Source organism: Manihot esculenta, chromosome 18, assembly GCF_001659605.2.
Source record: "Manihot esculenta cultivar AM560-2 chromosome 18, M.esculenta_v8, whole genome shotgun sequence".
Lineage (NCBI taxonomy): Eukaryota > Viridiplantae > Streptophyta > Magnoliopsida > Malpighiales > Euphorbiaceae > Manihot > Manihot esculenta.
The window spans coordinates 2,529,659-2,552,793 of NC_035178.2; the positions used below are offsets into that span (position 1 = coordinate 2,529,659).

The window sequence follows — 23,135 nt, forward strand, 5'->3', positions numbered from 1 at the left end:
ACTGGTATGATCAATCATAAAAAAGTCATGATCCATTACCGTTTATTATTATTATTTATTTCCAAAACATTATGGGCAAGTCTCGTCATTTTTTATTATAACTAATTAAATTTAATTCGTATAGTATGTTGTTTTACTTTATAAATAATTGAAAATTGTATTATTTTCATGAATTTTGCTGAATTCCTTTTGTAATTTCAATTCATATCTGTGATTAAACTAAAAGGAAGCTTCTTAGATCAGCATTGGGATAAAGTTAGTTTAGCAAGATTTGTGCTATTTTCATGATTCAGATTTTAATTTAACAACTGCAAAAGCGAGCTGAAAATTTCTTATTTAAGATAAAAGCATATGTAAACTTTAACATGGTCAAATAATTATAAGAGAAATTTAATGGTTAAACTTTTTTTATGGTAGTTTATTTATTCAATTTTGATCATAATATGAAATTAATAAAATACAGTAGAATTATTGGTTATAAAGAGATAGATAATTGCAAAAATTATGGAAAGGTACAAAATTATTAATCATGCCTGAATTGAAATATGTGGGCAGAGTCATTTAATTAGCTTAATCCAAGTAACAAAGTACTCAGACAAATCCTCGTGGAGCAAAACATTTCATGGAGACAAGACATTGACCATGGCAACTTGGCAAACCTGTCTCCTTCAGTGCCCTTTCATTTTCATGTTTTTCTTAATTTATCCATATTTTATATTTTTATTTTATATCCCAGTTCAAAGATTCAATCCTTGATGCAAATCAATTTACCAAATAATAATTATCAAGTAAATGGTCTTTAATAAAACCCAAAATTTATATATATATATATATATATAAAAGTTACTATATTTAGTTTAGTTGTTATAAAATTAGAAAGGAAAAATTATTTTTTAGTCCCTGAGATTTAATGTAATTAACACTTCTGTCCCTCTATTTTGGCGACTCAACACTTAAGTCCCTCACTTTCTCTTCCGTCCAAATTCGTAGTCCTTCCATCCATTTAAACCGTTTGGTCAAAGAGTCAAAGGTGAGATGTGATAATTTTTTTCAAAAATATCCTTCTCTCAAGAAGAAGAGGAGAAATTTGGGTTTGGGTTTTGTGATTTTGAAATAGCGGGATTTTTAGTGAGGGTTAATTTTGTCAATTCACGTGTCCCAAACGGTTATTTTGGACGGAATAACTACGAATTTGAACAAAAAAGAAAGTAAATGACTTAAGTGTTGGGTCGTCAAAATAGAGAGATAAAATTATTAATTACATTAAATCTCATGAACTAAAAAATAATTTTTTCAATTAGAAAACATGGGATTTGTCAAAGGAGATATGAATTGAAATCTTATGAGGAGAGTGGTGGGACATGAGGCAGGGACCATATCCCACTAATAATACAATTTCAAAGTATAAAGTATAGATGCAGCAATAAAAATAATTTTATCATTTATAATATATTTGTGAGTATTTTATAATTTATAAAAAAAATTTGAGAAATTTTTTTAAAATAAGATAAAATTGAATAATTAATTAATTTATATATTATTATAATTTTAAAAAGAAAAATACAATAAATTTAAAATAATAAAAATTATAACAGAGACATAATCTCTTTAAATTTATTTAAATAATAATAAATTTTGTATTTATTATTAATGAAATTAAGCCACTTAATGAAGAATATAAATTAAATAATTAATAATCTGAAAAGTAGAAATTATTCAATGTATTTTTAAAAATTAGAGAGATTATATAACTAACTACAATAAATAGTAACCATTTCATAATAATTTATCATTTTTAAACCTTACAAAATAAAAAAATTACTAATTAAAAAATTAATATAGAGTTAACAACTCTACCCGCCCCACCCAACCCATTCAATCTCTCTCTCTCTCTCTCCCTCTGCTTCTTTCCGTCTTCACTGTCACTGTTTTTCTCTCATTTTCCGAGGAAAATTTACTGAGCCAAACAGAGCCTTCAATTTCAAGTCACTTTGAATGTTATGTTTGAACATTAAATCACTTTGAATCTGTTTGAGAGAAGCTGCTCCCATATTAAAATCCAAGGACACTTCTTTTTCACTCCTTTGTTCTCTCATTCACAAATCGCACAGGAAAAATAAATAATTGAAGTTTCTCTCTGAGAAGTATACATTTATTTGTCCTTAGATGGCATTGGAAATGCTGAACAGCCAGCGGTTTTTCATGGGGTTAAGGCCGATCGGAAAATCGCCGGCGGTTTGATGGAATCGACACTCTTTAGTGCTGGAGCTTTAAACATTTCATGGAGTTTATAATTTGTTGCAGTCCATGTTTGCTCACTAGATTTGATATTAAGCTCAGACTTGCAGTTGTTGTTTTTGAGGTGATTTTTTCCCTATTTGGGTTGGTTAATTTTACTCATTCATTGTTTTCTTCTGGTTTGGTTTGTCACTAGAAATGGGAGATTTGGGGGTTTTAGTTGAGTGAAGAATGTAGAAATTTTTCTATTCATTTAGCTCCTGAAAAATTTTCGGAAATATATGGGAAAATCTATAATTTTGCTGCTGCACTGCAACCCTCTAGTGATTATCAGATTTATGAGATTTATTTTTTTATTTTATTTTATCATGTTTCTCGGTAAGCAAACGGCGCTTCGGTTTTATATAAGCGGGGTTACTTGTTTCGATAATCGTTAGTGTTATTGCCTTGGATTTCCTTTTTTTTTTTGTTAATTTAAAAAAAAATTGAGCCAAAGATCTTCTGTTTGGTCACCATCTTTCCATTCTTTCCTTTTCTTAATTTTCCCTTTTTTTTTTTTTGAGGTGACTTTATCGAAACTTTTCATTTTGGTGATTCTTTTAGAAATAATATCTTATCTGTCGTGATTTAAAATAAGCTGGGCACCTGATATATCTGAGCTTCAGTTTAGCGAGAAATGACTTCTGGGTCGACTATAACATTTGGTTGCTTTGTAAGCTTTCAGTTAAGCGCAGTTCAGCTTATGGAGTCCAAAGTTTTTATCTTTTTTCTGGTATTATCTAAGTGATTCTGGTGTTGCTAGATCTGTTGATTTTCTTAGCAAAAGTTCTATTGCAAATTGTATTTTATCATTATCTTTGATGGTCGTTTTGTTTTTGATGATACAAACTCTTGAGAGTTTTCAACAACTCGTGTTTATTTCTTGAAACAGATAGCAGTTTTATTTTTATGTTTTCAAGCTGCTTATGCGGACACCCAAGAACACCCAATTCAATGGCGAGGATCAGAAAGTGAAGGTGGAAACATCGTCTCACATTCATGCATTCACGACCAGATAATTGAACAGAGGAGGCGACCTGGTCGCAAGGTGTACTCTGTTACCCCACAGGTTTATGATCAGTCTATTATGTCAAAGTTCATTCATCATAAAGGAAGGGCATTGCTTGGAATTTCAGAATTGCAACTGCGGCAAAAGGATGCAAAGCAACCTATTAGGATTTTTTTAAATTATGATGCCGTTGGACTCTCACCTGATAGAGATTGTCAAAAAGTGGGCGACATTGTGAAGGTTGGTGTCATAAGTAATTTGCAAAGCTCTGGTCCTTAAATTTAGTCATGCCTAAGTAACTGGTATGTTGTTACTTGTTCCGTCTTGTTTATCAGCTTGGGGAACCAGCTGTGACTTCTCTTCCTGGCACTCCTCCTTGCAATCCTCCACTTTATGGTGACTGCTGGTATAACTGCACTTTGGATGATATATCAGGGGAAGACAAAAGGCGTCGCCTTCACAAGGTTAGTACTTCTCCTCATCATTGCCACTTTGCTTTTAATAACCATGTAAATATTATGTTTAGCTTGAGATGGCTATTGGTTCTTAATGTAGCACAAAATCGTAATGACAATGCTTTGAACAATGAAATTTCAAACAAGCAGAGACATCATTGTTGAAATTAATTTCGTGTAGGCTTTGGGGCAGACAGTTGATTGGTTTAGGAGGGCATTGGCTGTTGAGCCTGTGAAGGGGAACTTGCAGTTAAGTGGATATTCTGCTTGCGGACAAGATGGAGGTGTGCAACTTCCACATGAATATATTGAAGGTATCATCAAGGCATTTAAGCATCATTTGGCTTGTTGAATCGCTTATCTCTATTCTTGATTTTGTGGCTTTTGTTTTATTAAAAATTTCTAAGTTTGCTGTTATATTTATTTGGATCTTCCAGAGGGAGTTGCTGAAGCAGACTTGGTTTTGTTTGTGACTACGAGACCTACCACAGCCAACACTCTTGCATGGGCAGTTGCATGTGAACGTGATCAATGGGGTCGTGCAATTGCTGGTGATTATTTCATCAAGCTCTTCCTTGTTTTAAATTAATTATAGCAATGTCTTGCACATAGTGTGGTAGAATTCTGAGTTTTATGTTTCTTTTTGTAGGACATGTGAATGTTGCTCCTCGCCATTTGACAGCTGAAGCAGAGACATTACTTTCAGCTACACTAATTCACGAGGTCATAACATTTTAAATTAAAGAGAATGGAAAAGAATGGAATTCTATATATTTATACTGATTACCATTCTCAATGAATTCCAGGTGATGCATGTTCTTGGTTTTGATCCCCATGCATTTGCGCACTTTAGGGATGAGAGGAAAAGAAGGCGTGGTCAGGTACATGCTCTTACTCACGGTCAATGAAATTTATCAACATCCAAGAAGACTTGTTATGTTGAATAGGCTGCAAATATCTGAATTGTCCATCAGAAAAGGAATGTGATTTTCTACGTATTTTAGGATGAACTGTTACAATTCTTCAAATGTGACTTTATCCCCAACAAATACTTCCCTTTTCCTTGTTTGCAAGTTTGAAAACCTTTTTCTTATGATTCAATTGTGCTTGCAATGGTTATCAAAAGATGAAAAGTGGGAAAAAAGTACGTGTGCATCTATGAGAACTTGTAAGAAGTACATGGTGCAGTAGAATTTATGATTTTTCTTGATGCTTTCAGATTTTTATATGTTGTTCATCTACTCACAATTTTGTGCGAGTATTTTTATTATTTTAAAAGTAATACCAACTCATACACTATCATTAGGAGTGCTTTGTTAAAATTGAAATACCAGAACCTGAAAGAGTATCATTCTTGTTTTTAAAAAAGGAGAAAAAGAAAGGCTTTTTCTGCAAGGACAGTTGTTTCATGGTAAGTTTATTTTTTAGGTTACTGAACAAGTCATGGATGAAAAGCTTGGGCGGATGGTAACACGAGTGGTGCTTCCACGTGTTGTCATGCAGTCACGGCATCATTATGGGGTAATCATCATAATAGCAAACCTTTCCTGTTGAATGCACAATTTCTGTTTCTTAATATTTTGGGAGTTGAATGGGCGTTTTACATTTCAAAATATTATTCATTTATGTTTCATGGGGTTTAATCTCGGACTGTTACAGGCCACAAAATGAACAACATTTTAATGGGTTCTCTTATTGGCAGGCATTTTCTGAGAATTTTACGGGTTTAGAACTTGAAGATGGGGGAGGACGTGGCACATCAGGTCTTTCCTCTTTTCTATGTGACCTCTCTTTTTGCTTTTCCTTCTCAGTCACTAAGTGGCAGTATTTTACTCAAGTTGGCCATAAATAGATCTATTGACAGTTGAACCTATCCTCTGAAGAAAACTGGTGTAGTACATTATATGAAGTATGGAGACAGAACTACTGAGAAAATAACATATGCAAAATGCTTTAGCCAAATTAAGCTTCAATGACATGTTATGGCAGTCAAATAAATGCCAAATTGTTTTATAAACTATATAGTGATGGAAACCTTTAAAAAATTAATAATTTTATTTGATAACTTACCTGCAGGGTCACACTGGGAAAAAAGGCTTCTAATGAATGAGATTATGACAGGATCTGTGGATACAAGATCTGTAGTTTCAAAGATGACGTTGGCTTTATTGGAGGACAGCGGTTGGTACCAGGCTAACTATAGCATGGCGGACCATCTTGATTGGGGTCGCAACCAAGGAACTGATTTTGTGACCTCCCCTTGCAATCTTTGGAAGGGGGCATACCATTGCAATAGAACTCAGTTATCAGGCTGTACATATAACAGGGAGGCTGAGGGTTACTGCCCTATTGTAAGTTATAGTGGGGACCTCCCTCAGTGGGCTCGTTACTTTCCACAGCCAAATAAAGGTGTGTTCTTGAGCAGGATGTTTTAGGGCTCTTTGTCCTTGTCCATAAATCCCATTGATCATGTCATTTTAGTTGTGTAATCTTAATGAGTCGGTTGGATTAGCCCATAGTTTGAAGTTCTGTTAACTTCTTGTACTGATCCTTGTAGGTGGGCAGTCCTCTTTGGCTGATTATTGTACCTACTTTGTGGCTTACTCTGATGGGTCATGTACAGACTCTAACAGCACGCGGGCGCCTGACAGAATGTTGGGTGAAGTTCGAGGGAGTAGCTCCAGGTGAAATTTGTGGTTGAAACTTTCTTAGTGTGTATATATATATATATATTTGGCATATTATGGTAATATGTTTTCTGTTTAAATGCATATATAGGTGCATGGCATCATCTTTAGTACGCACTGGCTTTGTGCGGGGTTCTGTGACCCAAGGAAATGGTTGTTATCAGCACAGATGTGTAAACAACTCTCTTGAGGTATGCTCTGGAGCACTGATGCATTTGATGTTCCCTAACATGCCAAAATTATATTTGTATGCATCTGCTTCAGCAACTTACCTGTTTTCTTCAAGCATTACTTTTTGAAAATAGGACACCATAATTCAAATATGTTCTTTAGTAAAATGACATTTATGCAAAACAATCAAATGAACTTGTCTATCACTTTTGCTTTCTGTTGTCCCTCATCAGCCGGATATAAGTTAAAAGTGCTTCATATATGGCTTGGGCAGTCCTCTAATTACAAAGTGTCTTTTGGGATAGACCTAGACCTAGTCTATTTTATCAAATATAAAAGCCAACTCTTGTTTTGATATTGGGCGCTCCAGAAATGTCCAGTCTTACAAACTTCATGCTCTAGATATCTATTCATGGGCATGAGAAGGGGAGGGAGGTGTTGTTTCACATTGATTGGGTATAAGGTAAAAGTGCTTCATTTATGACTTGGATAATACTCCCCTTACAAGGTGCTTTTTGGAACTGAGTTAGGCCCGTCTGGCCTGGTCAGTTTTAACATTTTTCCCCTTATGCAATGATCTACCCATTTCTGATAATGTTCTTTTAGGTTGCAGTGGATGGTATTTGGAAAGTTTGTCCTGAAGCTGGTGGGCCAATTCAGTTCCATGGGTTCAATGGTAATTATTATTATTAAGATATCTATTCATTGTATTACATATGAAATCCTCGTGTTCATATTTTTCCTTGTTTTGCATATTTGTTTACAGGTGAGCTGATTTGCCCTGCTTACCATGAACTGTGTAGTATAGGAACAGTTTCTATATCTGGACATTGTCCTAGTGCATGCCATTTTAATGGAGATTGTGTTGATGGAAAGTGTCATTGTTTCCTGGGATTTCATGGTTATGATTGTAGCAAACGTGAGCTCCTTCATCCTTCAATATGCCACTTTTAGTCAATTGATGGGACAAAACATCATTTATGGACGTCTAAACCTGTGAGCTACATTTGTTTGGATGCTTCAGATTACTTATTGGAGATATCATTCTTTGAATTTCTTTTGTAGGCTCCTGCCCTGGTAATTGCAATGGGCATGGCATATGCCTTTCAAATGGGATCTGTAAATGCCAAGATGGTTTTACTGGAATTGACTGTTCTACTGGTAATTTGATACACCCAACCCCTTTTTCGGTGGAAAATCATGTTTACTGAATTAGGCAAACAAGTATTCAATTACTGGTAGCATTCCTATTCATTTGTGCTGAATTATGTTTAAGCTGGAAAATAAAGTGCTAAGGATAATGTAGTGGATCATGTTTGATTTATACTGCTTTTCTGAGAACGTTCCCATTCTTTTGTTAGTTTTCAAAGTACCTGAATTTCACTTTAGAATGTTCTAAATATGTCTCTAGTATTTTTCAAGGTTGAATAAATCAAATGAATACTGTCTGCAGCAAAATCTTCTTTCTATTCATGGGTTTTCTTAGGATTCCAAATGAGTGTGAAGTTTGATCTAGCAGTTGATCACTGTTATTGTTAAGGTTTTTCTTGTTTTTGTTCCCGTGTGATTTGTGTTTCAAATCACTGAAGTAGAGGCTGATTGCAGACACTATGAGATAGAAGTCCTTGACTTAGTTTGGTCTACCATTCTCTACTTAAGCATCTTTGTGTTATATGCAGCTGCTTGTGATGAACAATGCAGCCTTCACGGTGGGGTCTGTGATAATGGAGTTTGCGAATTCCGATGCTCAGATTATGCAGGCTACACATGTCAGAATAGCTCCGCACTTCTCTCTAGCCTATCTGTTTGCAGAAATGTGCTGAAGAGTGATATGTCTAGTCAACATTGTGCGCCCAGCGAATCAAGTATATTGCAGCAACTAGAAGAAGTAGTTGTAATGCCCAACTACCATCGACTATTCCCTGGTGGTGCCCGAAAGTTGTTTAATATCTTCGGCAGCAGCTACTGTGATACAGTCGCTAAGCGATTAGCCTGCTGGGTACGTTGCCTGTCTATTATCTCTGCTTCGAGAGTAACATTCTAAACTTTGCATGGTAATGATTGATTTGTCTATCTTGTTTGACTAAAAATTTTGGCCATAAATGAGCAGATCTCCATACAAAAGTGTGACAAGGATGGTGAAGACAGACTTCGAGTGTGCCATTCGGCGTGTGAGTCATATAATTTAGCTTGTGGAGCATCACTGGACTGCTCAGACCAAACCCTCTTCAGCAGTGAAGAGGAAGGCGAGGGTCAGTGCACGGGCTCTGGAGAGATGAAGGCATCATGGTTGAATCGTCTGGGGATCAGGTTGTTTTCAAGTAGTGCTTCTCTCAAAGGGACATCGGCATCTGTAAAATATAGGCAGCTATAATTTTTTTTTTTAATTTTTATTTTGGCTTGTAATTAATTCAAGGGCTCCATTTTAGGAAAATGGCGGCGTGCGATGCAGGTCTGTAGATTTAGGTGGTTGTCCTTCACTCATCCCAAATGCCATTTAAGAAATTTTGGGTGAGAGAAGCTTCCAAAGATGAAAGCAGCTTGTAGAGATTTGGAAATGTATGTAAAAAGATAGGGAGAGAAAAAAAGAAAGGACGAAGAAGGGTTGTTGAGGAGTTAAAGAGGTTGGGCCGAAGGCCTTTTGAAGAATGAAAAATCTCGAGTTTTCTTGCTTCCCTCTTATACTTTTATTTTTTGGATAAACTACAATTTAGTTCCTCTAATTTAGTGAAATATAACATTTTATCCCTCTGTTTTAAAAAACTTTCAATTTAGTCACTGTGATTTTTAAAAATTATGCCATTAGTTTCTCCCGTTAGATTTTCAGTTAAATCACCGTTAGTTTTAATTAAAAAGACTAAAATACACATTCTCTCTCCTGCCTCTTCTTCTTCTTCTCCCTCCCGATCTCCTTCTTTTCTTTTTCGATCTTCTTCTTCTTCTTCTTCTCTCTTTTTTGATCTTCTTCTTCTTCTCTCTTTTTCGATCTTCTTCTTCTTCTTCTCGATCTTCTTCTTCCCAATTTCCTCCTCCTCCTCCTCCTCCTCCTGTGTTTGATTTCATGCAAGCAGCTGTACAAATAAGCTAATGAAAGCAACAACCTCAAGAGCAGCATTGGCATCCTGGACAGTAGCTGTAAAATATCATGTACACCCAAAACTAAAAACACAAGCAAAAAACAATCGATTAGAAGAAGAGGAGATATCAATGGATGAAGCAGAGGATTTCGCAATGGGGTTCGCTTGGTGGTGGATCTGAATGTCGAAGTGGCCATTTGGGAGGAAGCAGGTGAGGTCAAGAGTGAAAAAGTTGTTATGAGTATTTTAGTCTTCTAATTAAAATTAACGGTGATTTAACTGAAAATCTAACGGGAAGGACTAATAACATAGTTTTTAAAAATTACAGTGACTAAATTGAAAGTTTTTTAAAACAGAGAGACGAAAGGTTGTATTTCACTAAACTAGAGAGACTAAATTATAGTTTATCCTTTTTTTTCTCTTAGGGCATAAAAATTATGGAAAAGATCATCAACGTTTTAGCAATTTTTAATAATAAAATAAACTATGGATAATGAAGTCGATTCACAGATCCTAACTCACCTCTCTGCTTCCTCTGACAAACTTACTTGCCACAAGGCTCAGTCCCTTTTGTTCCCTGTTATGGCAATCAAGGCCACGGCTATGACATCTCTGTCTCATTGCCTTTGATGATGCCTTGCTCTCTCAAATTTTTGCTTTTATTTTTGAAAATTTCAACAAATAATCTGAAAATTGAACTGTATTGATGGATCCACCTCAGTTGTCAGTAGTGCAATTCAACCCATCTAGTTATTTGATCTCCACCTTTCACCTAGCCCTTGGCTCTTGCTCAAGGCTCAGGACCCAGCAAATACAAAATACCCCCTTCCATTGTTATTACTCATAATTAATAATATAACAAACTTTCATAATACATTTCCATCATGTATATAAATTACCCTTTAAATCAAATGAAACTATCATTCACATTTCACAATTACCCACCAACCAACAAAATTATCCAGACCCGTTGGAACAAAATGTGATCATATAGTCCGACCCGGAGCAAGTGCAAGTACTTGATGCATCATCATAAGCATAACTGTACGCTGTTGGGCATGCATTCTTGAACAACACAGAGTACTTCGTCGGCAAGCAAGTCTGCGGTGTCGAATGCTCGCCGGTACAACAGAACTCGGGTGAATTAAATGCTGCACATGCACTCTTGCAGGCGACAATTGAACCCGAATCAACCATTTGTAACTCTGCTGGGCAGTTCACGTTAAGATCCACCAGACAACCCGCATATTGGCAATCACCGGACCCGCCCAATGCCTTTACACCTAAGCCAACGTTGTATCCGTCTACCAGACTAACGTCGTAGAAATCCTTTTCAGCAGGGTTCGCGGCGGTAGTGAACTCCGCGAGGGTCACCGGTGGAGCTCCACCTCCTGTACACTTTAGTGTACCACCACAGTCACCTGTAGCGCACTTTCCAACTCCTGAATCATCAAATGTGCACCCAGTTCGAGCCCAGAACCTGCCGGACCAATTGGGTGGAGCTTGAAACTGGATTGATGAACCGGGTGGCAATACAAAACCACCATCACCAAGAGTGGCGGCACCGTTTCCAGAGAGAGTTCCGGGCCATATAGTGTAGCTGCAATGATTTTGGAGAGTGAAAACCGTGGCATTTGCTAGATTGCCTGCAAATTTTTCATAGAAACGTAATCAAGTTCTTGCTTTTCTGGGTTAAATTACCATAACATTTCAGTTGGTTCATGGTGCCGTTTTCTGCACATATGATCTTCGAATAATCTTTTCAAATAACAAAAATAAAAACCCAACAAGAAGAGAGAAGCAAATAACTAAAAATCACAACAAGAATCAAGCTTTAAGCGCAGAAACAATGTTCATAGACCTCAAAAGATGGACAAGTGTGTGCAAATAATGCAATAGTTACCTAAAGAAACGACAAGAAGGAGAAGAAAACACCAGGAGCATATCGCCATTTGTGTTTAACGAGGATCACAGAAAGAAACAGAAGAGAAGAGGGCTGCTTGAGATTTGTGGGGAAAGATGAAGAAGAAGTTAGAGTGGTTATGGTTGAAGTCGTGGAAGTTATTATGGAGAGAATTGAATTTATATTGGGGCGCCCACCTTCACATTAATAAGTAATAATTAAATTTCTCTACTTCCTTTTCATGACCAGTATTAGACTTTTGATTCTCTTTGCAAATTACGTATTTTCCTGTTTTATTAATTTGCCCTTTCTTTTCGTGATCATGGTTAAACTAAGTTCTCATCAAACTCAGCTTCTTTTTCGAATTAACCAGATTAGCCACTAATGACCTGCGCTAGCTGCATGCATCAGTTTCTAATTGATTTTAAATAAAGAGATTAGACTTATTTTAATCCAATCTCTTCAAGCCATGGCCATGTCTAATAATTAGAAGGAAAAATTCTAAAGACTCAGATTATTACTGATATTTTTCCTTCATCTAGCTAAAGTAATTTGTGGACATGTGGGGTTTAAACCGTTTGTGTTACATTATGAAACGAAGTAATAATTTCACATAATTAATGTTCCAACTCATCCAACAAACAAATAATTTCTCCAAGTGAAGGATCCAATGAAGCTTGGAAAAAAATTTGATTGGTTGGTGTTCCCAAAAGAATACCTTTCTTATTAAAAAGAAAAAAAAAAAAAAAAAAAACATAACGGTCGTCTCCAGCTGGGGAGAGGGTGTAAAAAAAAAATTCAAGTGATTTAAATATGAAATTAACGTTAATTAATGATTAATGATTTAGATGACATATAATGGGTTGGTTTAATTTATTTGTGATTAAGGTTGGCAGATATGGTATCAGGTCATGTGAGCAACTCTCCTTGTCCAAGACAAACAGCCAGTTTTCAAATCAGCATTGAGATTTGAGGAATTTTGAAATTACAAGGGTGACCAGTCACGTGGCAAACATCAACTCTCCCACTCTCGCACGTTCTGAGGAACTTAACATCGCACCTGCTTCCCTCGACTCCCCTAGATCACTAGATTCGCTTCCATTATCCAATTCAATAATTAGATAGGTTTATACTTAATGGAAATAAAATTAATATTTTCAAAGTGATATACTATAATTTTTTAAAAATAACATGTAAGGCGAGTGGAAAGAATAAGTAATTATTGGAACCGACACGTTTAATGAATTTCACGCAGACCAAAATATGATTATAGCTCAGTGTATTTTTTTTTCTCTCAGGAAATGGTGGGAGTAGTTAATCTGGCATTGTCCTTCCTAATTCGGTGATTTACATGGTACTATAAAATAAATGAGCAATAAGTGCGATTGATTGCCTTCCATATTCTCAATTTTGAGAATTGAAATTGACGGTGGGCGACCCGTATTTGTTGAAAAAATGAGCCAATGAGCAAGTAATAAGCACACAGCTAGAATCAACATTGTAATGCCCACTAACTAGATCTGTTGGCCAATAAATTTGGTATTAGTTATAGTCCTAGTAAAATTAAATAACTTTGGCAAATCGGTTGCCTCCTTTTCTTTGGAAGGAAGATTGAAAATAGGCAACACTGTACTGTCGGTAAACTAGATTATAGACGGCTCTTGCTCCACCTAACCCATCAATCAATTCATCACCTTTTTTCTCTCCGTTTTGGTAAAACGACATACCACCTTATATAATCTTGTGTTTTGCTCATGCATTTCGCGTTTTTGTTCAACTGTCTCCTACTCCATGTCGGAATTTACTATCTCCAATTGCGACCACCAAACACCGAGACTTCTTGCCCTCCTTCACCATCCACCCAAAACAAGGTTCCATTTTCAAAGAACCATCCAAATCGAATCCTCTGCCACTATAAATGTTTAGAAATAATAGATCTTTGACTACCGTTGCCCTCCACAAGTCCACACCAGTTTTCACTTTTATTCTTCATTTATTCCGCGGTTAGTTTAAAATTAATAGGATAAAATAAAAAATTAACCAATTTTTGTTGAAAAAAAATTATTTCCGTTACAAATTCATATATTCCAGATTTAAATAAGTTTTAAAATGAAAAAGAGATGCCACATTCACGTCATTACAGCGGCATTACCCAACAGGATAAAAATCCAAGATAGCATCACCAAAGGAAACCTAATACACGCTTAATAATAATAACAAAATTAGAGGAAGATATAAAGTGTCTATTGTATGTTGCAACCACATGTTTTGAACTTCCAAAATCTATGATGACAACTGAAGCATTGTTTTGTCACTCAGGTGATTTTGATAAAAGCTACCTACTTGCCTTTCACTTTTTGTTTCTTCCTTCATTGACAAGATCAATCTTTTTTTTAAAAAAAAAAAAAGAAAAAAAATAATCTTTTATCCATATGTGACGAAACCCTATCAACTGCAACTGTTTTTATCTTCCACATCATCCTCACGTAGCAAGGACCACACATGTCTGGTATTTTTTATATGCCTATTTTCAGTTGCTTCGTTGAGGGGCTGACAAGATGATGCAAGTGATAAAAAGAGTCGGAGAAAAGGATAGCATTCAACAACATAATAGATGGTAATGCACCGCTTATCCCACAATGATCTAATACTGTTACCATCCTATTCATGGGTGGGACCTTCAGAACCCCTTAAGATTTTAGCTTTATTGGTGAACCTGTGAATGTTAATAAACCCAAACCAGCAACACACTTGGGTCAAGTATCTCAGGTTGCAACTTGCAACTATTATTGTCTATTACCGCCATGAGATTTCGATTGGGTTTCAATATAAAGACTTACTTTCCAACGCTGTCTAGCACTATTGACTAGTCCGGTTGCCACATCAGGCCCAATCATGGATTTGTGTGGATCTAAACTAGGAGTTTGTATAGAGTATCGTACATTGGTCCAGCCCAACCTATGCTATAGATTTGTGACTACAGTTTGAAAACCTGGGACTGGGCTGTAACTACTGAGAGGAAGATATCATTTTACATAAAGGTGGATGTTTTGGATGAAACATTAGCACATGAAAATGAACTGTAACAATAAATCAGAGGTACTTGCTAATCGCTATTATAAATTTCGGGTGAAGCTCCAACGGTATTCACACTGCACCTTTTAACAATAAATCAGAGGTACTCGCTAATCGCTATATATTCTTCATGGTATAAGTAATACATAAAGCATATAAACTTAAATTGCTTTAAAAACCCTAGGGAATAAGTACTAAGTTCCAATAGATTTTTCATCCTTTACCCATTAACAATGGAAATAAATTATTAAAATGAAAATTCCTATCTATTTCCAACAAGGTTTACATGAGATCTATTTTGTATATTTGATCATCTTCTATAACAGGCTATTCATCACTAGATATTCCTGCAACTAAACATTGGTATAAAAGAGCCTATAATTGGCAGTGGCTGAAATTTATAGTAAGTAGCCAAGGCAAGAAAAACACATGCTAAACTTACATAAATTTTGAACCAAATGGAGGAAAAAAGGGTGAGATAAGTAAATATTGCAGTCAAGGAAATCACCATTACAAAATTTACCAAGCATTCCAATGTAGAAAGTTCTTCCTCAGTACCTTCATTTGGGAAATGACCATGAGTTCCAAAATCTGAGAGCAACTGATCCTTGAGCTGGAAGGTATTCATTAACCAAGAAGCAGCCTCACTATCAGAGGCTGGGATATCCTTCATTGGGATACGTCGAATGTGAATGTGAACTTCAGCAGGATCCAGACCAAATACATTGTCCAGAAATGTAGGAAATTGATGTTTGTATGCAATACTTACATCATAAACTGCAGTGAAACAAGAGACATGATAAGTGTACGATAATGTCAGGATGCATGAAGATAGAAGTATATAATTTAACAAATCATGCAAGTATAGCGGTTAATTGTTGCAAGAGTTGCTTTGATTTAAAACTTGCTATTCTTAGCTTTTTGAAAATTTTCCATTCAAATGCTATAATGTTCCTTCCAATCAAATATATAACAGTAGAAATTAGTTGAAGATAACCTGCATCCAAGGAACTGCGAAGAACTTCCAAGCAAAGACAAAAACCCTTTGTTTTTGGAAGCAGTACATTGGTCAGCACAGGAAGTCCAGCTTCAGCTGCAAACTTTTGACTCCCTAGGCATTTGAGTTCTCTGTGTAAAAATGCAAGCAAAAGGTAAACCTCTTCAATGGTCTCGTTATATAATCTTATATAAAAACACCATACCAAATGTGAAAAATATATCCTAGAATGCTCAGAAAAATCATGGATTACTCTACTATAAATTTCTTTAATTGCTAACCAAACTAGTCCAGGTTTTTAGTAGGCTTTGGAAATTTTGAGAATGATAACATGAGAAAGCAAGAATGCGGAAATTTAAGGAGAAATATGGGAACAAGGCTGTACGTAAAATCAGTCCCTTCAGGAAAAAGTGCAAGCCACAAGCCATCTTGAGGATCCTTAAAGGTTGAAAGCATTTGACGCATGACAGGTTCATCAACCTCCCACTTCCTATCAACTGAAATGAACTCCAAAATGTGAAAGCCCCAACCAAATACAGGTAGTTTCATCAAGCTGCTCTTGAGGATATACTTAATGGAGCCCAGGCACCCTTTCCGCAATGCAAGATCCCACAAGTACATCCAATCAACCTCGGTTCTATGATTGGCGATGATCAAAACACGTTCTTTTGCTGGGACAGCATCCCCATAAAATACAACTTTAGTCCCATTTATCTTTTCAAATAGAGAAGGCCACAAAGCTAGCCAAATGGAAAAGATGAACGAGGCTACTTTTCTGCGATAATGCAAGCTGGCTAGACGGCTTATCACGCCCAGGGGCCCAAAATACACTAAAAACATAAAAGACGTAGAAAGAAACACCAGCAGACATATCAGACCCCTTATGAACCTAAAAGGAGTTAAGGGACGGTGTTTTTGTGTATTAGAAGTTTTAATAGGCTGAAAAACTTCCATCTCTTTCCAGGATCTGATATAAAGAACTCCCTTCCTCCTAAGGCCAGCTGCAACACAATGTGCATTAGAGTTACTCGAGATGTCCTCATCATTTTATAGAAATATTATAATGCACAAAAAAAACAAATGAAGCAACTCATTTTCAAACAACCAACTACAGTTGTATGTCTACTAAGTAGTGTATAACTCAAGCTAACAGCCCTGTTGGAGGAAGAGTAAATCACTATGGGTTAAGCAAAGAAATTGATAACAAGAAAAGTCAACAAGCTACTAGTTGCCTAGCGCTAATGCTAAAAAATAACAGCATATCAATTAAGCCAACGTATTATTGCTCTCTCAGCAGGAAATGAACCAGTAATATGGTAGCCCAAAAGTTGGAATTGCTCCTTGGGTTACAAATAGAAGGAGTAAACAATTGGGGTCTAAATGAACTTAGCCGTGCCAAGTTTTAAAGAGTTTAATTTTGTTTCATTAAAATTTTTTCGAATTTGAGTAGAACTTAAACTACTCATTCCAAAATCGAGTTGAATATTAATAAGTTCAAACTTGACTCATTTAACAAATGAGTTCAGACGAGTCAAAGTTCTTATCGAGTTTAATATCAAATAGTTCATTTTATTTATATGTATAATGACTTTTCATTTAAAATTAATAAATTTAAAACTAAATAAATATATATATAAATTAGCTTGTAAACTTATAAAAAAGAGCTCAAAATATATATAAGTTTTAAGAGTGTAGTTAAGCTATATAGAGCTGTAACTTTAGAAGATTTAGATTTGGCTCGTGAATGTATATGCAAGGTTTCACTGATAATGTTAATTTCAGTCTGTTTAATGAAATTATTTACGAGCCTAATAACATGGAGTACAAACTTGACTCGTTTACTAAATGAATCTAAAAATTAAACTCGAATTTAGCTCATTTAAAATCGAGTTAAACTCGGTTGAATTTTTATAGAACCGAACATTAATTAACTCACAAAAGATTTGGTTCATTTAGACCCTATCAACTATGAACCACCTACACTCTATAACTTTCAATAGTACCGAAACCTACACAAGAATGCCAAGTAAGCACTCTGCATTATTAGCAGCAAAAACTTCTCTCCAAGCACAAAGCCGCGGAAACTAATCAAAGTACTCTCAAATGGTTTTACGCACATTGTCAACCATTGGGTTTGATTTAACAAAATTAAAACTTTTTCAACTATTAGTCTATTCTCTGAAGCTAAAGCAATTCTCCTCAAAACAATAACTGCGATCGATGTTGAGTTATAATACGCAAGATAAACGAGTTAAATTTTATTATGGGCAAATTGTCCCAATTTCATATGGTCACTGTTATTCAATTTCAACAATTATTCTGTTGAAGATATAAATAAATATACATAAATGATACAAACTGAAATTTAGTCACAGTTAAAAATTAATTACTATTGGCGAAATTAAGCAGAGAGCGAAGCGAGGAAAAAAGAAAAAACATTAACTATGACAGGAACGATCAGAGATTCAGAAACTACTACTCACTAATGCCCAACATAGAAAATTCTGAAGAATGATTTTTTTAAACATAAAATCGGGGGAAAACATCCCGAAGGAATAGTGGAAGAGCTAATTGAAATAGAATATAAAAAAAAAAAAGTTTGCAGTGGTGTTACCTCGTCTCCAGATACGAAGCGAGAAAGATGAGGTTGTGTCTTTGGCCTAAAGATGAAGAGTCTTCTGGTTGGAATAGAAGAAGATGAAGACTTCTCCATATATTCAAAAACTGGAGGGTCAATCCAATAGCGAATTTGAATCTATATTAAGCAGAATAAATCGCACGCAGATAATTTTCCTAATAAGAGCTCCCTCCAACTCCCATCACTTTTGATTACTTGGACCTCGTCGGCTAAAAAAGTAAAATTAGTAATTAAAAAAAAAAAGGAATATTTCAAAAAGGGCAATGCAGAGAAGTTTCGCGCTTGACTCCTTTGGATTTGGTGGAAACGAAGAAAATGGCCAACGCTGGGGATGCGATCATGCGAAAGCCGCGAGTTCACGAGAGGAAGAATTTAACAATTACTATTAAATTTCAATATTTATATTTAAATTCGTGAATTTATTATATACGTTTTAATTCAATATACATAAATTTTAAGTTTTTTTAGATAAAATAATTTAAATATTTATCATTTTTTATATTTATAACTTAATTTTAAAATTTTATCCAAATTTTAAATAATAAAATTAATTCTTTCATTCAATTTTAGTATTTTTTAATTAATTTTAATAAAAAAATTTATAATCCACGTGTTATGTATATTAAAAAATCTATTGAATAAAAAAATTAAAATATTTATATTAGTTCATATTTATATTTAAAATTTAAAATTTTAAATAATAAAATTATTGAATACAAAAAATTATTAAAAAATTATAATATAATTCCTAATATTTTATTTGACTAATAAAATAGTACTTAAAATATATATTTTTATTTCAACAATTTTTTTATTTATTTCTATTATTATTAATAAAAATTTAAAATATAAAAAATTATAAAATGAAATATATAATATTTTATTTTATTTAATCTTATTAATATGAAATATAATTTTTTATCGAATTAATCAATAAATTAATATATATTATTAATTTAGTTATTATATAGATGATCAAAATAAAAATATTGAATATATTAAATAACTGATAAAATATAGTTAAAATATTTAAATTTTTATAAAAATTATAAAAAATGACTTTACGTTATAAAATATATAATATTTTATTTAATATTATTAATATAAAATATAATTTTTATATATTAAAAATACATATATATTTTATAATAGTAATAGTAAGTATAAACTTTGAAATATTTTAATATATAATATTATTTGTATGTAATATTTTATGGAGTTAAAAATTATTTGTAATAAATGTTTATTTAATATTATATATGATAAATATAAAATAAATTTATTTTTAATATAAAATTTAAATTAAAAAATATATATTTATTAATTTAAAATTTAGAGATTATATTATAATTTATCATTAATTTTTTCATATTTAATTTAATTTTTTAATTATAATTGTGACAAATAGAAAAATGTTTAGTTTTATTATTTAAAATTTTAAATTTTAAATATAAATATGAATTAATATAAATGTTTAGATTTTTTTATTTAAAAATCTTTTAAAGAATAATTATGATACTTAAACTATAAATTTTTTTATTAAAATTGATTAAAATAAATAATTAAAATTGAGTCAATCATTAAAAAAATTGATTTTATTTTAAGATTATAATATAAATATAAAAAATAGTAAATATTTGAATTTTTTTAATAATCTAAATTTTAATAAAAATATTTAGTTTAATGACAGCGGGTTATATTAGACACATCCGGAATCAGTTTTGCTGTATTGGTTTCCATATGACTTTTATGCAGCTTGTCGTTTACCCAATCACTATTGGGATTTGGATGCAAAGTCTGGCTTCTAGAGGGGTAATGATTTGAAGAAAAATCAATTCCATGTGCTTACCATGTGTCTTTTTGTTTTTAATAGATCAAAACTCGACGGTCTTTTTAAGTTTGTTGACGATCAACTGATTCAACCCTGACGATATCTCACTGAAAGTACAATGGGGTAGCCACGGGTTGATTTGGCCCAGCCCTAACTGAATCCAGTTTGATTTGAATTAATAGTTTAATGAAGTGGATCGGTTATAAACTAGATTACTTAGAGGGCAATCCTTTTCTTCCTAAGTCGAACAAAATTGACTATTTTAGTTTCATTCAAATATTAGAAAAAAAAAAATAATAATTACCAAAATATTTTATAATTAAAACTAAAATCATCAAAATCATAATTAAATTTTAACTCATTTTCTTTAAAGTCAATCTACCGGCGACTATAAATTTTTTTTAATATTTTAAAATTTCAAAAAGATAAAATTTTTCAAATGTATATAAATTTAGTCTGAAAGTTTATATTTTTTTCTTTTATTATTTTTTATTTATTCTTTAGTGACACGTAATCATCATTTTATTACAGTGTTATCTGTCTTTATTATGTAAAATTGTACGTACGGTATATCTACTTATTCATTATCGTCAAACGGCTATTTAATTTTTCGTACTTAATTTTTCATACGCGTGGTGGTAAAGTCACAATATAGTTGAGTCTGCTTCTATTTTTCGTCACATCATACGAGATAAATTCTCTTTTAGCAGGTCTGGGCCTTTAGGCAGCCGACTTGCTTTAGATGCGAGTTAGACGGAATATCGACGGATTGACTTGCTTAATGGGTTCAGTGAGATTTGGATCTATTTCTTTTTTCGAAACTAAATCTCAATTTAAATATTAAAAATTCAGCAATTATCACCATTTATAAAAAAATTTTACTATTTAATAAATTTATTAATATTCTAGACGATTGATTCATTATCGTCAAATTGTACGAACTTTTATGGATTAAGTTATCGTATTATTCTGGATTAAAATCAATTTATACTTCAATTTGAGTTAATTCTCGTTAAGAATAATGGTACAAACCATACTTTTAATTTTTTTTAATATTCAGGCCTATGGGGACCAAATAGACGAGTCATGAATTCCCGAATTTAAAATTCAAACATACGATGGGCTTGGTTAAGTTGGGCCCATTTTCCTTTACTGGTCGTGACCAATTTGTATTGGAAGTCGATGTTTACCGTTAATTGCAAATCGTTTTACAAAAATTTTATAAGAAAAAAAATAAAAATAAAAATAAATAAAATTCCCGATTAGACATTTGTAATTGAGTGAAGCTCAAAGGTTGAGAATGGAAGTTTCTTTTATGTGATAAATAGAGAAAAATAAAATAAAATAAGAACTTCTTTTATATAACTAAATTCGTTTAAATTGTGCAGAAATAATAAAACGTGTATGAAAAAAATTTAATTCACACATTTAAAATGTTGTCACTTATCTTTTTCTTTCATTGTTTCATAAATTTATTTATTTAAAAAATATATATTTTTTAAAGATATGATGAGTTTTAATTATGTATTATATTTTAATTGTAAAAAATATATTAAATTTATATTTATAAGAAAAGAACGGGTGACAATATCACAGATTTGAAGTGGAAAAAATTATTTTTGTATGGAGACTCACTCACTTTTATTGTTCAAAATATAATTAAAATGTTATAAATATGTAAAATGATTGAGAATTATATATTATTAGTGATAAAATTATTAAAACTTCAATATTTTTATTAATTTCTGGCGTAATTAGATGAAGATGTACAAGGGAAAAACAAAAAAAGAGTAAAACTAAAGAGCCGGCATTATTATTAAAATTGGTGTGGTGAAAAAATATATCTATAATCTATAATAATATTTTATTTAATTTGGTATTAAAATATTAAAAAATTTCTTATTCAATTGAAAATTTTCTAAACATTGTGAAAATTTTGTAAACAACGATAAATCACGTTTTAGATATTTATTGTTTAAAGGAAATATTAAAAAAAAATATTTGTGAGTTTTTTTAATATTTATTTTTTAAAATAAATATAATTTTTTTTTATTTTTAATATTCTATTTTAATTAATTTGAAATTCAATAGAGTTAAATCTCTGGTATGAGATTGGATAAAAATTTATATATACTAAATCAATAAGAAGGGAAAGGATAAATTACCTAAAGTAATTTTTTATAAATTTATAAGCTTTTTATTTTTTATTATCGTTATCAGTTATATAAATAAATATGTAATTAATATAATATTTTATATATGCATGAGTTCATTATCCTAAGTATTACATTGAAGTGAAAATAATGAGCGATGAGTTTATCACATATATAAAATATCATATTTATTATATGTTTATATAGAATAAAAAATAAAGAGTTTACAAATTTAATAAAATATTAATTTGATATAATTTCTATTATCGAAATTATTTTAGTGTAATGGATTAATCAAATTAAATTTAGAATAAATTAGAATTAAATATTAAAAATATAAATAAAATTTATATTTATTTTAAGATATAGATGTTAACAAAATTATTTTTTTTATATTTGCTTTAGATAATAAATATTTAAAATGTGATTAAGCATCATTTAGGAAACTTTGACTAAATTTTAATTGAATAGGAAATTTTTTTAATTTTTATTTTTATTTTTTATATTAAATTAAATAGTATATTAAATAAATTTAATATTTAATATTTATTTATTTAAATAAATTAAATAATAAATAATATAAAAAAGACAAATTCCATTATTCTTCCTCAACTCACCACATTTATAGTATATATATATATATATATATATATATATATATATAACCAAACAAAAGTAGGTTTTTTTTTAATTTATAAATATTTAAACTTATTTAAAATTTTAATTGCATAACAATTCATTGATTGTAAAATGAAAAGAATTATTAATTAAATTATATGAATTAAACTAATAAACTGGCTGAAGTTTATGGTTCATTTTTAATCTTAAAAAATTGTACGAAAATAAAAAATAATGTTTTTAT

General features: G+C 32.2%; 3 protein-coding genes across 4 annotated transcripts; 1 reads left to right on the forward strand and 2 right to left on the reverse strand.

Moving 5' to 3' along the window:
• The first annotated feature begins 1,867 nt into the window (after positions 1 to 1,867).
• LOC110606833 lies at positions 1,868 to 9,272 on the forward strand. Of its 2 annotated transcripts, none has more exons than XM_043953427.1 (17): positions 1,868 to 2,362; positions 3,170 to 3,526; positions 3,622 to 3,750; positions 3,923 to 4,055; positions 4,179 to 4,292; positions 4,391 to 4,464; positions 4,548 to 4,622; positions 5,170 to 5,262; positions 5,444 to 5,504; positions 5,818 to 6,150; positions 6,299 to 6,425; positions 6,520 to 6,619; positions 7,206 to 7,275; positions 7,366 to 7,518; positions 7,665 to 7,760; positions 8,279 to 8,598; positions 8,710 to 9,272. In XM_043953427.1, the coding sequence occupies exons 1-17, from the start codon at positions 2,282 to 2,284 to the stop codon at positions 8,971 to 8,973; spliced, it is 2,580 nt and encodes an 859-aa protein (XP_043809362.1). In that variant the 5' UTR covers positions 1,868 to 2,281; the 3' UTR covers positions 8,974 to 9,272. The 2 variants fall into 2 exon arrangements, with proteins under 2 accessions (XP_043809362.1, XP_043809361.1); XM_043953426.1 differs by lacking the exon at positions 1,868 to 2,362 and adding an exon at positions 2,846 to 3,010.
• Positions 9,273 to 10,488: 1,216 nt separating this feature from the next.
• LOC110606658 (pathogenesis-related thaumatin-like protein 3.5) lies at positions 10,489 to 11,740 on the reverse strand. The gene is made up of 2 exons (XM_021745569.2): positions 11,580 to 11,740; positions 10,489 to 11,322 (listed from the first exon to the last, which is right to left on the reverse strand). Exons 1-2 carry the CDS (start codon positions 11,626 to 11,628, stop codon positions 10,634 to 10,636), a joined length of 738 nt encoding a protein of 245 aa, XP_021601261.1. The 5' UTR covers positions 11,629 to 11,740; the 3' UTR covers positions 10,489 to 10,633.
• A 3,160-nt stretch (positions 11,741 to 14,900) lies between these two features.
• Positions 14,901 to 18,620, reverse strand: LOC110606362 (probable 1-acyl-sn-glycerol-3-phosphate acyltransferase 4). Its single transcript, XM_021745134.2, has 4 exons — positions 18,266 to 18,620; positions 16,037 to 16,652; positions 15,652 to 15,782; positions 14,901 to 15,431 (listed from the first exon to the last, which is right to left on the reverse strand). Exons 2-4 carry the CDS (start codon positions 16,603 to 16,605, stop codon positions 14,992 to 14,994), a joined length of 1,140 nt encoding a protein of 379 aa, XP_021600826.2. The 5' UTR covers positions 16,606 to 16,652; positions 18,266 to 18,620; the 3' UTR covers positions 14,901 to 14,991.
• Between the last annotated feature and the right edge of the window lie 4,515 nt (positions 18,621 to 23,135).

Bases quoted from the DNA above. Each gene is read 5' to 3' on its own strand.
- LOC110606833 (XM_043953426.1), top strand. From the start codon at position 2,915: ATGACTTCTGGGTCGACTATAACATTTGGTTGCTTTGTAAGCTTTCAG. The intron at 4,623-5,169 runs GTACATGCTCTT...TTTATTTTTTAG, and splicing joins GGAAAAGAAGGCGTGGTCAG to GTTACTGAACAAGTCATGGA. The intron at 6,620-7,205 runs GTATGCTCTGGA...ATGTTCTTTTAG, and splicing joins GTGTAAACAACTCTCTTGAG to GTTGCAGTGGATGGTATTTG.
- LOC110606658 (XM_021745569.2), bottom strand. From the start codon at position 11,628: ATGGCGATATGCTCCTGGTGTTTTCTTCTCCTTCTTGTCGTTTCTTTA. The intron at 11,323-11,579 runs GTAACTATTGCA...AAAAATTTGCAG, and splicing joins CCTTCTTGTCGTTTCTTTAG to GCAATCTAGCAAATGCCACG.
- LOC110606362 (XM_021745134.2), bottom strand. From the start codon at position 16,605: ATGGAAGTTTTTCAGCCTATTAAAACTTCTAATACACAAAAACACCGT. The intron at 15,783-16,036 runs GTACAGCCTTGT...ATTTTTACACAG, and splicing joins CCTGAAGGGACTGATTTTAC to AGAACTCAAATGCCTAGGGA. The intron at 15,432-15,651 runs GTTATCTTCAAC...GTTTCACTGCAG, and splicing joins TCGCAGTTCCTTGGATGCAG to TTTATGATGTAAGTATTGCA.